At 42.7% G+C, this 15028-nt stretch overlaps 1 protein-coding gene across 1 annotated transcript in view; it reads left to right on the top strand.

The window, feature by feature from the left end:
* The window catches only part of LOC118413224 (histone-lysine N-methyltransferase NSD2-like), a gene marked incomplete in the record, with an annotated part of 20184 nt that extends 6939 nt beyond the window's left edge, over positions 1–13245 (top strand). Inside the window, 13 exon segments of the mRNA XM_035816456.1 lie at positions 262–517; positions 1343–1549; positions 2169–2351; positions 2919–3074; positions 4400–4559; positions 5088–5296; positions 6137–6249; positions 7544–7816; positions 8375–8547; positions 9775–9860; positions 10032–10138; positions 10576–10783; positions 11457–13245. Coding sequence (XP_035672349.1) covers positions 262–517; positions 1343–1549; positions 2169–2351; positions 2919–3074; positions 4400–4559; positions 5088–5296; positions 6137–6249; positions 7544–7816; positions 8375–8547; positions 9775–9860; positions 10032–10138; positions 10576–10783; positions 11457–12031 — 2706 coding nt within the window.
* Between the last annotated feature and the right edge of the window lie 1783 nt (positions 13246–15028).

The following is a 15028-nucleotide window of genomic DNA, read 5'->3' as shown; positions in this document are numbered from 1 at the left end:
TTTGAATTGGTTACACACCAGAATCACTGCAGTAAATGATCACTAGTAATCCAGGGAGGTGCATTCTAAGGTCAACAGAAAGTTTTCTTTACAAACACGAATCAAGGTTCATGCCATAAAAACTTGTACTTAGGATTCATCCGATACCATATAAACAAACTGTTGATGAACCCAGATAGGGTGAATGAAAATTTACTTACCTAGTTCTTGAATCTGATATGTAAACAATGCCATTGTCAAACATTTTCCTTATAGGAAGGGACACAGAACACAGATGTGGAAGAGCTGAGTTCTCAGGTGTCGGACCACGAGTCGGAGGAATCGAGCGCGCCGTCGTCCTCCAGCGGGCTCGGGCGCGGGGCGTGGGCGGCCAGCAAGGAGAACCTGTGCCAGGTGTGCGAGCAGGTGGGCGAGCTGCTGCTGTGTGAGGGGTCGTGTTGCGGGGCCTTTCACCTGGACTGTATCGGCCTGCAGCAGATGCCTACTGGAACATTCAAGTGTGATGAGTGCATCTCAGGTAGGGTTTTTTCTCATAACTGGTAAACCATGTTGCCTCATTGTTCAAATCTTAAGTATGGGATTCAATGGAATGATTGTCCGAGATTTATGTCAAATTTTTGAAGCAAGTGGAAAGTTGCCATGTGTTTCTCAATACTTATTTGTTGACAAATAGGCATCCAGAAACACATTGTAAAGTGCTTTTCAAGAATAACCCCAGTTGAAGTTTGTGTAATTGTTGTCTGCAAAGAGTGTTGGCCATGAGATGAGTGTATGATATACAGCAGATACAACTGTCTAAGAAGCTGTGTTGTCTACTGTAAATCTTGAAATGTTTGCAGTGTTTTTATTTCGACGGTTACATCTTTGCCATGAATTCATGACACTTCCAACATGTATTTACTTTCAATATATTACTGCTGTACTGCTGAATCGTCAAATGCAAGCTGGAAATGCCTTGAAAATGCCCTTCCACCACGAAATGAAGGCCCCACGAAAATGGATAATTGAATTTACAGTTGTGCATATGTCCTTTTTTGGACACATCCTCAGGATGCCATGAGACACACCTGCACAAAAAGCCCCTGAATTTGCCATGCTAAGTTCCAACAGATTCAAGGCACGCAAAGGAAGACATTCTGTCAACCTGCTCAGCCTGCTGAAAGCACAGAGGTCAAGCTTTTCCTACAACAGCAAAGAAACTCCAGGAGGTAAGGAAGCTTGCAGGATGCAAAGCACAATGGAAAAGGATGAAGAAAGACTGAATGCAGCTATAGGACTTTCCAAAGACTATATATGCAGAACCCAGTGACTGATGATGATGATATGTCCATTTGTTTCCCAGGTGTCCATACGTGTTTTGTGTGCCGTAAGAGTGAAGTGACCACCAAGCGCTGCTCCATCCCCATCTGTGGGAAGTACTACCACGAGGACTGTCTCAGGAAGTTCCCCAACACCGTCTTTGAGGCGAAGGGTTTCCGCTGCCCGCTTCACGTCTGCGGAACTTGTGTGGCTGTTGCAGGGGGGGATGTAAAGAAAGTAAAGTCAAGAGGTAAATTATTCATACTGTCAAAGTTGCAGTAAAAGCCCAGTTAGGGGACCAATAGGATTTGGTCTATGTGGACAGATGGTCACAGTAGATAGGATTTTTAATGCTTGTGTTAAGGTTTTTCTCCATTCTTTCTTAATTTATCAATGAGAAAAAAATAGAAGGTCAAAATGCCAATTTAGCCAACCTTAAAACTTTAATGGGAAAAATTGTCTCAGGGACCACAAAAGCAGTGGTAATTTAGATATGGTCACGTGTACAGGCTTGACTTCTTACATTTTTGTTAACCCATTTCAAATCAACCTTGTGATGTTTTTATGAAGTAACCATATATGTATTGGTTTTGGTCAGTGTGTATGTTTGTCAGGGATCCCAGCAGCAGTGTAACCAAATAATGGATATTACTTGTAGAGTGTTGCAGAAGATGGTATTACAGGAGACTGGTAGGATGGGAAGGTTGGATTGGTCCTGCAGGCTGATATGAAAAGGACCAAATGAAAATGTCTAGATAGAATTAGCAAGAAATTTACAACAATGAAGAAAGAGGGAAATCTCTCAAAGGTACAATGTAGAAGATCTTTGATTTCTTCTTTGTGTTGTGATTGGTTGTTTTGCTTCGCAGGCCGTATCCTAGCTCGGTGCGTGAGGTGTCCGACAGCGTATCACGTGAACGACAGTTGTATCGCCGCTGGCTGCATCCAGCTGGCGCAGAACAACATCGTGTGCAGTAACCACTTCCAACCGGTCAAGAACCAAGCCCACCACTCGCACGTCAACGTGTCCTGGTGCTTTATGTGTTCCAAGGGTAAGGGAAACTCTAGTGTTAGTAGTCTGGGTGTTTTACGTCATGCTGCATGCTACTACACCGTTGGTAGTATTAAGGTCAAAACTGCCCCCCACCCCCCAAAAATGAACACCATAAAAATCTAGTCTATGTGGACAGGTAGCCACTATAGATAGGATTCTTGATGGTTGTGTCAATGGGAAAAGTTATTATCTTAGGAGTTACCAAAGAGTGGTGACCTCCTACGTAGTCACTTGTTCAGACAGGTTTGACTGTACTGTGAAAACCTCCAAATGGGATCCTTGTGTAGGTGTATTCACACCATGATCCTTTTGATGGATTTGGGGCCCCTAGCAGTATTCTTAGGTATTGTAGCAATACAGGTTGGCACCCCCTGAAATAAAGTAGCGTGGTATAGTCCACATACGGCTGGTTTGCCATACAAATGTAGATCAATTTGACTTGAGTATCTTCTGCCATAGCACACATGGCATTAAGAAACTTACAAAAATATCCTTCCTGAATTTCTTTTTTGGTCTTGCAACCCCGAATTTCAAAAAGATAATGTGATACCTGTCTTACGAACAGGTGGAGGTTCCCTGTGCTCTGATCCCCACCAGCTGGTGGGAGGCACGGCCATTTCTGACTCGGACCAACTGAGCCACAGGGGCTCCTACCTTTTGCAGCAACATTTGCCTGCGGCTGGCTCTGGGGTCGCGTGGGGTAGCCTTGCTGTTACCAGAGGTGCGTAAAAAAAGGACAGTCTACACGCTGGGTAGAGATTCGTACAAAGAAACAACAACCGCAAAACCAAGAAAGCTTTCCCCTTTCTGACAATGCTTTTGACAATGTGATGCGTCAGTCTGTCTAAAGGGTGTAAGGTGAAAAGGCTTGCTCATATTTGACATAAAAGCTAGCCACACACTTAAAACTTTCCGGACTCCTTTTGGATCACGAGAATATTGCTTTGTGTACTTATTTTTGTTGTGTTGCTGTGCTGTGATTTGTAGATTGAAAAAATAGATCAGAAACTTAAGAACTGAAATGTTTTCTACTCTCCCTGCCAGCACTGTGTTAGCACTGCGGTAACAGCAAGGCTTTAGTGATAAGGTACAGGAATGCCTGACAACACCAATGATTGTTGTCGGGCTTCCTATTGAAAGCTACAGATAATTGATTTACAAATACTCACCTTTCATTGGTCATCTCCTCTTCAGTGTTGACAGCTTGTTATGGATCATAATGTATATTGTCATCCAGGTTATCATCACTATTGCCTTCTTGTTTACTAATGTGTCATCACAGTTTGCATTGGCAAGTAAAATGAAACACTGCATAATTAGTGTTAATCTTCAAGTGGCAAAACACTGATTTTTGTCCCAAAGACTTTTTTTAGTATAGAAATGGCTTGTATCTTTTAGAGTTTCATTGCATTATCAAGGTAGAGATAAGGAAGAGATCCTGATTCTACCAGTGGAGATCTCAAACGAAGTCTCTGTCAACAGAGATCGCAATGAGGAAGTATGGAATGTGTTGGGGTGGTTCTCCCCTTTTTGAATCCTTAATTTTAAGTAAATCCAACGATCTGAAGTGATCAGAATCGAAGTTGAAAAGTGCTGACTATATATTGAATGTCCAAGTGCACAGAAAAATCCACAGATCCGGATTTCTACTGGTAGAATCATGGAAATTCTTTTTTTTTTGATACACCAGAAAGCAGATACTCAAGCGACTGGATATGATTTTGGAAACGGTTAGACCCTTAGACAGCCATCCGGTGTCTTTTGTCATATTACTTTAAGTTATTAGTTCATAGTTAGGACAAACCTGTTCTATAACTAGATCTTTTTTGCATATCCATTCACAGCTAACACATAAATAAGCTCTCCTGCAAGATTTCTCCAGTGTCACTGACAAATGGTATGGCTGTCTGAAAAGTATGACCGTTTTCCAAAATTATATCCAGTTGCTTGAGAGTAACTGTCTAATGGCGTATCTTATTACCTGGATGTCTAACCTTCATTGATTTTTTCATAGTTTTATTTTCTTCTTTTTTCAAAACTTGACAGGTGGAGACCTCCTGTGTTGTGAGATGTGCCCGGCAGCGTTCCACCCACAGTGCCTGGGCCTGGAGGACCTGCCGGAAGGCACGTGGTTCTGTCGAGACTGCAGCCTGGGGAAGAAACCGCTGTACAAGGAGATCGTCTGGGTCAAACTGGGAACCTACAGGTAGTGACTTAGAACTAGGTGGCCTTGTGGTCAGTGTAGTTGACTAGGATAGTAGGAAGCTATAGGTTCTGGGTTCAAGTCCCTACCACTACCAGGCCCTTTTAGCAAGGCATGAGTCACGGCCTCCTAGACACACAAGATGCCCTTACACTGGGGAGCAGATCCTCTGACAAGTATGAAATTCTGATTGACCAGTGATGCCACTAGGTCATTTGTCACAGTCTTCTTCTATGATGCCACTAGGTCACAGTCTTCTACTGTAATTTTGCCTCTCAGGATACTTTACTAAGTTAGAATGCACCATTTTAACTTAAGATCCTCAAAACTCTGCACCATGGAAGGTGAATGCCCCCGGACCCCCCTACAATGGTCACACGTATATATCACTTGCCACTCACCAAGAAATTTGGACTGCCTTTAATAAAATCCTAGCTGAAAGCCTGATGATACCTGAACTGTCTCAACAAGCTATTAAAATTATCATTTTATTCTGCATGCAAAGTTTTGACCAAACTTCTATGTTTACAGATGGTGGCCTGCAGAGATAGAACATCCCTCCAAGATTCCCCAGAACATCTACAACATGCCTCACCAGGTGGGGGAGTTTCCCGTGCGCTTCTTTGGCTCCAACGACTACTTCTGGACGCACCAGGCGCGGGTCTTCGCTTTCCAGGAGGGGGACAAGGGAAGCAAGGAGTCCGCCACTTCAAAGGGAATAGCCAAGGTCTTTAAGAAAGGTAGGAGATTTGTTTTTACCTTCGGCAAGAAGGCTATGTTGTTAATGTTATTTGGTGGGCGGACTAACTCTTTTTGCAGCCAGGGGCTGAATTGTGAGGAGCTAACAATAGGCGGGGCTAAATCGCAAGGGTCTGGATCGGCCATACGGCGCTAACTCAGCAATTGCTCCATGTGTGCCCAAAGGACTGTAGGTTTTGAAACCACTCACTCCGGGAAGGACCCCTATTGTGTTTTTTATATATGTCAACCCAAAAACTTTTCTGCCTTGTTGCTATGATGTTTACAATCTGTCAATCCACTGAATAGAGTGATGTCAGCATTTATTTCTACTGAGCAACTTGGCAGGACTAGATCTGCAGGTTTGAAGATCTGATTTTTAAAAATTCCTTTTCCATTAAACTTTTAACTTCAAAGACCAGTGACAACAGGACTTCCATTTGTAATGTGCATAGGTTGGTGTCTATGCCTCAGGATTGAAAAGTCTCGAGTTTGAATCCTGGATAAGTCCCTAACCCAAACCACAGCTAGAAAGGGTAGCTGTCCTTACAACAGGACGTCAATCTACACATGGTCCACTGTTATACTTCTTGGAAAGAGCTAGGAGAATTTTCTTAGCACCATGACACTGTAAATACTGTGGAAGGATAGCTTAATTCGTTTGAGTTAACTTTCACATTTCTTTTTCAAACAGATAAAAATATGTATGTATATCATATGATTTTCCTGACAGGACAGATAAAGCATCCTTGACTATCATAAGCTTGTGTTGAGACCTTGAAGTGGAAAGTGTAAAACAGAAACAGGTTTGATCACATACAAACTCTTGTCCACTTGGTTAGGTGTGGTGGAGGCCACTGAACGGTTCAAGTTCCTGCAGACTCAGAAGGAGCAGAAGGAGGCACAAGAAAGTCAGCGCATCGGGAAGAAACCACCTCCCTTCAGGATGATCAAGGTAAGATTGCGTTTGTGCTAGTTAAGATGTTTAGGTGGAAAAGACAATGGAAAGAGTTTTTGAATTGCAATTGTGGAAAAGCAGCAGAAGTGGTTAATATGTCAGCGTCAACTCAATGTTTAAGAAAGTTTATTTCATTGAAAATTAAATGAGTGTTAGACAAACACTTGCAATGATGTATGAATATCTGTCAATCCCCTGAACTGGATATGATGCATACTTTTTAACATACTGAGCAAGGACTTAGGTGCAAACACTTGTATTATGTTTTCTTGTCGGTATGGAAATGTACCCATGGCTCGAAATGCATTTATGGGAATTGTCGCACTTCTGCACCAATCGTTAAAATTCAGCTATCCATGCTAATAAAAAGTATAAGGTGCACATCATGAAAGAAGTAGAATCAAAAGCTTATTACAAACCTGATTGTGTCTATTCAGAGCTTGAATCTAATATTCTATAGTTCACTCTAGGGCTGTGTACCAGTACAGTGTATCGATACAGTACCAGTACAATCAATTAGGTACAGGTACAAAATACCAGAACCCTGGTGTACCAGGTACTGTACCTATAATCCACAATGCATGTGCCATACACAGAGGGACTGCCTGTCTGTCACTTAGCACTACACAAGGGAATTGACAGAAGAGTTCACTTCAAATTAAGGCAAATAGTCCCTTTAGATGGTAAAGAAAAACATTCTAAACTTGCAGAGACATTTTGCATACATGTTAGCATTAAAAAAATATATTAAAATTTTTTCATTGTCAACATGGGGACAATTTTCGTCTTAGTTTCCATACAATAATCCCTACTGGTGATGTTGGTGGTGTGGAATTATATATCCTACACAATAGGTTTGTGTCTAGTGCAATTTAACACTGTATATATCAGTTCAAACATACTTTTTTTGTCATCAAAGATTGTCAAATATTTGAACAGGTAGTTCAGGTACAAATTCAGGTCCGGACCTGTACTAAACCCGTGTACCTGTACCTAAAATTTGTTAAAAATTAAAGTTAGGTACACAGCTCTAGTTCACTCCAATATTTAAAACATGTAAAACTATGTTTTGTAGATTTTTGTCACTATAGACTATATAGAGAGTAAAGAATATGTTCTATTCTAGCAATAGTAACTTAATCTATGCAACTCTATTCAAACGTTTTGGTTCAACAATGTACATACTTTCAATCATAATTTTTGTGTACAGTTCCAATTTTGGGTGCACTTTACAAAAGTGCTTACAAGCCCAGATACATCATGCTCATTGTCATCTCTTCACCCTATCCAGACCAACAAGCCGGTGGGGAGTGTACAGATCCACACGGCCGACCCCTCGGAGATCCAGCGCTGCGAGTGTAAGGTGACGGACGAGAGCCCGTGTGGCCCGGAGTCGGACTGTCTGAACAGGAACCTGATGATCGAGTGTCACCCGGCCGGCTGTCCCGCGGGGGAGAAGTGTCAGAACCAGAGATTTGTCAAGAGACAATACCCCGCTGTGGAGTCCTTCAAGACTCCTGATGGCCGGGGGTGGGGACTCAAGACTCTGGTAGATGTCAAGAAGGTAATGTTTTACTATAAGATTTTTCTTAATCCGTACCAGGATATTCCAGGGATAGTTCTGGTATGCTATAAATCTTAAAACTTGTGCAGTTTTTGTGGTCACCTGTTCATTGCAAGTTTGAATAGCAAAAGTAGTTAAAGCACTAATGGATCATCATGGCAAGGTAAGATGTATCTTTTGCTTTAATAGCTTTATCTATGTTAAACTTTGTACATGATGGGAGCAGTGTTGCAATGGCAATATCAGGTATAAAACATTTTATCAATACCTTGCCAAAAAGTAGTTACTCAAGTAACTGTATGTATATGATTTTGGAAATGCTCAGACATTTCAGGTAGCATCCATTGCCTACCGTCAGTGACACTGAGCAAGATGCTGGAAAAAAGTTCTCTCCAAAACAGATCTTGCCCAGTGTCAATGACAAAAGGTAGTGAATGCTACGGTAACCTGACTGTTTCCCGTTGAATTTTGTTATCTGGATGTTTAACCTTTATTGATTTATGTCTATTTAGTGTTTACAAATGTGTTAAGTGGTCCTTCACATTTTCTCTCTTCCAGCATGACTTTGTGTATGAATATGTCGGGGAGCTAATCGATGAGGAGGAGGTGCAGCGGCGCATTAAGAAGGCACATGAAGACAATGTGACCAACTTCTACATGCTGACTCTGGACAAGAACCGGATCATCGACGCAGGGCCTAAAGCCAACATGTCTCGCTTCATGAACCACAGGTACTATGGGCTTCCTTCGTTTACCTCCATTATCTACATAAGGCACCTGTCCTTGGTACTGAACAACATCCACACACAGTGAAACACACCTATCCTTAATGCTGAACGCCATCCACACACAGGTAAACACACCTGTCCTTAATGCTGAACACCATCCACACACAGTGAAACACACCTGTCCTTAATGCTGAACGCCATCCACACACAGTGAAACACATACGTCCTTAATGCTGAACGCCATCCACACACAGTGAAACACATACGTCCTTAATGCTGAACGCCATCCACACACAGTGAAACACATACGTCCTTAATGCTGAACGCCATCCACACACAGCTTAACACACCTGTCCTTAATGCTGAACACCATCCACACACAGTGAAACACACCTTACCCTTGGTACTGAACACCATCCACACACAGTGAAACACACCTGTCCCTGGTGCAGAACACCATCCACACACAGTGAAACACACCTGTCCCTGGTGCAGAACACCATCCACACACAGTGAAACACACCTGTCCCTGGTGCAGAACAACATCCACACACAGTGAAACACACCTGTCCCTGGTGCAGAACACCATCCACACACAGTGAAACACACCTGTCCCTGGTGCAGAACACCATCCACACACAGTGAAACACACCTGTCCCTGGTGCAGAACAACATCCACACACAGTGAAACACACCTGTCCCTGGTGCAGAACACCATCCACACACAGTGAAACACACCTGTCCCTGGTGCAGGACACCATCCACACACAGTGAAACATACCTGTCCCTGGTGCAGAACACCATCCACACACAGTGAAACACACCTGTCCCTGGTGCAGAACACCATCCACACACAGTGAAACGCACCTGTCCCTGGTGCAGAACACCATCCACACACAGTGAAACGCACCTGTCCTTGGTGCTGAACACTATCACACACAGGCAAGTTTTGTTACTTCCATGAAAATGTAGCTGTTGTTATCAGTTGGTATGCCATATAAGGCAGAAGTGGTGTAATAGGATGCTTGGTGAGTTAAAAGTTGGGTCCAGTGATATTAAAGTTGAACTCTAAGATGACTCATGACCATACACACACAGTAATGTTAGAATCAGCACAATATCAAACCACAGGATTAACTGTCCAATATGTTAGCTATGAAGTTAATAGTTGTTAGTAAATCCAAGTCATTCTGTAATAACTTGAAGTGAATTTTGTCCCATCTTCTGTAGCTGCCAACCTAACTGTGAGACCCAGAAGTGGATGGTGAACGGTGACATTAGAGTGGGTCTGTTTGCCATGGATGATATTCCTACAGGTAAGAAGCACCATTTACTTTGGTAGGTATATAGCATGACACAATGTTGTACAAATGATTGAATCAGTGTTCACATGTAGAATGTTGGTGTACTGTAAAGTTGACACACTGGAGTAAAGATTGTTTCTTGTGTTGTAGTAGCAGATCTAATGACATTGTTTTGTCCTTCAGGTTCAGAACTGACTTTCAATTACAACCTGGACTGCCTCGGGAACGAGAAGACCCCCTGCAACTGTGGCGCCCCCATCTGCAGTGGATACATTGGTGTGAGACCTAAGGTACGTCAGTATTACACAGGGCTCATTTGTTACTTCTGTGTTTGGACGTTTTGATCATGTGTCTATTTGTTTGTTTGCTTGCTTTTGTGTCTGTAGTTATTTGAATGTACTAGAGTGACTGGTTTCTTCATGCTTGGCACATCGGGTTACTGATAGGAAGTTAGGTCAAAGGTCCCAGATTTGATTATCAAATGTTATCTCATTTCTTGTCTTCAACTTGAAGCTATATCGTATATGCATGTCTGTTGTAAGGTCAGAGCCAGTGGGATAAAATGCATTGGACAGAAGCAGTGAGAAATTAACAATAGTGAAAAAACAAGAAATTCACAGAAGCTAAAAACATGTTAGTGGAAACACAGAATTCCCATTGTTTTGTTAGGGGTAGCAACATTGTACCTTGCAGTATGTCTGTTATATTCTGTCTTTATCCCTTTTAGACGGCTGCAGCAGCTGCTGCAGAAGAGCGATCTAAGAATGCCAAGAAGAAGCAGCGGAAGCGGAAGGTGGCCCCCAAGAACGTGAAGAAGGAGCACGAAGACGAGTGTTTCCGCTGTAGCGAAGGTGGCGAGCTGGTCATGTGTGATCGGAAGACCTGCCCCAAGGCATATCATCTCACCTGTCTGAACCTGACAAAACCACCACACGGTATGGACAGGGTTTTTTTGTTGCTAGGCTTTTATTTACAGGACCTTTAGATCACTATCATTTCTGAGAAGTTGCAAGATGCAAAGATGTTTGAACAAACTTCATACAAAACTTATAAACTAGCTGACAACATGGTGTATCTCAAAGACAAACCACTCTGACAATTATATCAATACACTGTTCTTGGCTGTGTGTCAGTGTTTTAAGTTTGCCTTTGTGACAATACTCTGGTACGGAAATGGTACATTGGCATTGCATATTTGCAGTGCTGTGAATTTTCAGTGGAGAGGTCTCTGCGATGGTAAAAACACTGCAATCATTTCAAGATATAAAGTATCGTCTTTTCTGTAAGGATTGTGTTGTACTTTCCTCAGTGTTCTGTTTTGACTATTGTTTCTACTAGTATTCACTGTTGTTAACAATGCAAAGATTATTGAATTTCTCATTCCTAAGGCTATGTGCACACATGCGTATAAGGGTTGTATGTATTCCTTAGCCTTTAACAGGCTCCACGGGTCGCTGAAAAAATAATAGAAATTAGACACACGTGTGAACCTACCATGATCTTTTAGCTTCTCACTTATCGCCATCACTGTAAAGCTACCCAACCATCTATTCCTATCTTCGCTCCCGACCATTTTTTTTTTTCAAAAGCTCTTGTTTCTTGTTGTAGGGAAGTGGGAGTGCCCCTGGCATCACTGTGACGTGTGTGGGAAGCTGGCCACCGTCCTCTGCGACATCTGCCCCAACTCCTTCTGCAAGGAACACTCCACTGATGACAACGTGACTAAACATCCCTCCGCCAAGATGGTCTGCCTCGAGCACACCGAGGACGAAGTGCAAGACAGCATCCAGGCCCTGGAGGAGAAGCAGAAGAAAGCTCTCGCCGTGAAGGTCGAATCCGAAGACGAAAACACAGCCGCGAATGCAGACGGCGCCGCGCAAAAACCGAACGGTCAACCAAAGAAGAAAAATCAGGATAAAGCCCCTTCTGAAGAAGTCACAGTGAAGAAACAAAAACGTAAACCGAAGCACAAGGTAGAAAACGGCACCTCAGGGAAGGGGGGCAAGAAACAGGCGGGCAAGGCTAAGGGAGCAGCGAAGAAGACTGCACGTGTAAATAAGAAAGGCAAAGCAAACGTAGACTCTGAGCAGACAGTCAAACTAGAAGCAGAGGAGGTACCAAAAGTTCCAGATGATGACCTGGATGACTTTGAAGGGGAGCTCATGATCGACTGTGACTTGTAGTAAAAATCTGTACCTTCTTCATATTCCTCATGAAAATTCAGGAAAAAGAGACTTTTCAATTTTCCCTTTGCCTACAGTGTTATTCTGCACTCTCGTATGTATTTCTTTCTCAGAAACTGCGAAGGGAATCTTGTTAACTCACTACTGGTGCAGTCTAGTGTTGCATTGTTGTCGTCGTTTACTTCACACCACGGACGGTTTCATCTATTTGTATAATGTTTGTAGAGTTGTAGGATGAAAACCCAGCAGAAGCACCGTCAATGTGGTACTAGCTACTTGAAAATAATTGTTTCAGCACAGCACGGCATTCAAGTAGTCTTATGTATATGAACAGGCAAAGAATGTGAAATATTACACGTGTATATCATTTGCTAGGAGAAAAGGCCAACCTACCACAAGTCTTGTGTAGGCTTTTTTTGTTGTTGATTTTATATGTGGTAAAAGTTACTAAAACAGTTGTTAAATCAGTACTGATATTTGCTGCTGATGCTGTCATTTTTATGACAGGAAGCTCTCATAGGTAGCTAACGACTACTCTTATTGCCCCATGTACATGAATATCTGCCGTCACAGGAATCCTCAGCTGAATGTGTAAACAAAGAAGGGCGTAGAAACATTCCAAGAAAGCAGCTGCGTTTTATTTTCATTTTTAGTCATTGTGATTCCATGAGTGGCTTCGAGTGGCTAGGCTAGTGCTAGCGAACGCAAGATCGAGAGCTCACAATCCTTAAGGCAATCCAAATGTGTAGATGGAATGTATGCTTGTATAATATACTGTTACACATCATGCAAAAAGCTGACTTCTGACCTCGAAACTGGTGCTTTGTGGAAGTTACAACAATCCATCCTTTACCACAATGTAAATGAAACTCTCACTAACAATGGTCATGTTAGTAAAATGAATACTGGGGTTCTAAGTAGTGTAATTTTTTTTCTAATTTTACGAATTTCACGAATTATTTTCTTTTGTAAAATGAAGTATAAATGATGCAATTTTATAAGAGCTGCCGTGTGTATTTACATGGAGAAATAATGTGCTGCCGTACTTTAGAGGAGCAAAATTTTAAGATGTATTCAACCCCGGACAATTCGATGCTGTATATCATGTCGTTTCCAGCCTCCTCGTAATAATAGATGTATAATACTGTACACAAGCTTGTGAATTTTTTCCTGTTTCACATGAGCGATGCATAATAAACAAAGGTCAACTACTAGTCTTTTTTGTGTTTATTTTCAAGTGTCCTAGGTTTGCACAAGTGCGCTTTAGCTATGCTCCCCAATAGCCGGGTTCACACTTGCTTATATATTCAAGTCCGTATGTGGTCCCGCCTCTACCAGGCGACTGGAAAAATAGTAGAAATTGAGACGGATAACATGCTAGAAGAGTTAGCTGTCCGAGGAGTATGGTTTGCGACCCAGCTAACTCCACTGGCACATTATCTATCTATATTTGTCCAATTTCTGATGTTTTTCCAGGGGCCTGGGAGAGGATAAAATTTCCATACATATTTGAATAAGCACGTGTGATCTCACCCAATGTCGGGTTAAGATATTGGCTATACATACATAGAGTCCATTCCAAGACACCATGAGGGTTTTTAGGCGATATTTATAATTAGTTATTATTATTTTGAATAAAAGAATATCTGAGCCACATCTATTTGAATTCCTTTGAATATTTTAGAAACATTTTGAAAGTAACTGTACAAAAACATCTTTATTTAGAATAATTGTGAAGCCTCTGTGTGATTATTTCACATTTACAAATATAATATAAGTATACAAAGGATGTCATTCATTCTATGGGTGTTCAGCACCAAGGACAGGTATGCTCGCTTATGGGTGTTCAACAAGTTTGTTTGCCTGTAAGTGGGTGGTATTCAGCACCAATTACAGGTGTGTTTACCTGTGTGTGGATGGTGTTCAGCTGCTTCGGCACCAAGGACAGGTGTGTTTGGCTGTGTGTGGATGGTGTTCAGCACCAAGGACAGGTGCGTTTACCTGTGTGTGGATGGTGTTCAGCACCAAAGACAAGTGTGTTTGCCTGTGTGTGGATGGTGTTCAGCACCAAGGACAGGTGCGTTTACCTGGGTGTGGATGGTGTTCAGCACCAAGGACAGCTGTGTTTGCCTGTGTGTGGATGGTGTTCAGCACCAAGGACAGCTGTGTTTGCCTGTGTGTGGATGGTGTTCAGCACCAAGGACAGGTGTGTTTGCCTGTGTGTGGATGGTGTTCAGCACCAAGGACAAGTGTGTTTATCTGTGTGTGGATGGTGTTCAGCACCAAGGACAAGTGTGTTTATCTGTGTGTGGATGGTGTTCAACACCAAGGACAGGTGCGTTTACCTGTGTGTGGATGGTGTTCAGCACCAAGGACAAGTGCGTTTACCTGTGTGTGGATGGTGTTCATCACCAAGGACAAGTGCGTTTACCTGTGTGTGGATGGTGTTCAGCACCAAGGACAAGTGCGTTTACCTGTGTGTGGATGGTGTTCATCACCAAGGACAAGTGTGTTTACCTGTGTGTGGATGGTGTTCAGCACCAAGGACAGCTGTGTTTGCCTGTGTGTGGATGGTGTTCAGCACTAAGGACAGGTGTGTTTGCCTGTGTGTGGATGGTGTTCAGCACCAAGGACAAGTGTGTTTACCTGTGTGTGGATGGTGTTCAGCACCAAGGACAGGTGTGTTTGCCTGTGTGTGGATGGTGTTCAGCACCAAGGACAAGTGTGTTTACCTGTGTGTGGATGGTGTTCAGCACCAAGGACAGCTGTGTTTGCCTGTGTGTGGATGGTGTTCAGCACTAAGGACAGGTGTGTTTGCCTGTGTGTGGATGGTGTTCAGCACCAAGGCACAAGTGTGTTTACCTGTGTGTGGATGGTGTTCAGCACCAAGGACAGGTGTGTTTGCCTGTGTGTGGATGGTGTTCAGCACCAAGGACAGGTGCGCTTGTCTGTGTGTGGATGGTGTTCAGCATTAAGAACAGGTATGCTAACCTGTGT

This window comes from Branchiostoma floridae, chromosome 4 (assembly GCF_000003815.2).
Source record: "Branchiostoma floridae strain S238N-H82 chromosome 4, Bfl_VNyyK, whole genome shotgun sequence".
In the NCBI taxonomy this organism is placed as follows: Eukaryota; Metazoa; Chordata; class Leptocardii; order Amphioxiformes; family Branchiostomatidae; genus Branchiostoma; species Branchiostoma floridae.
This window is presented reverse-complemented; position numbering and strand designations above follow the sequence as displayed.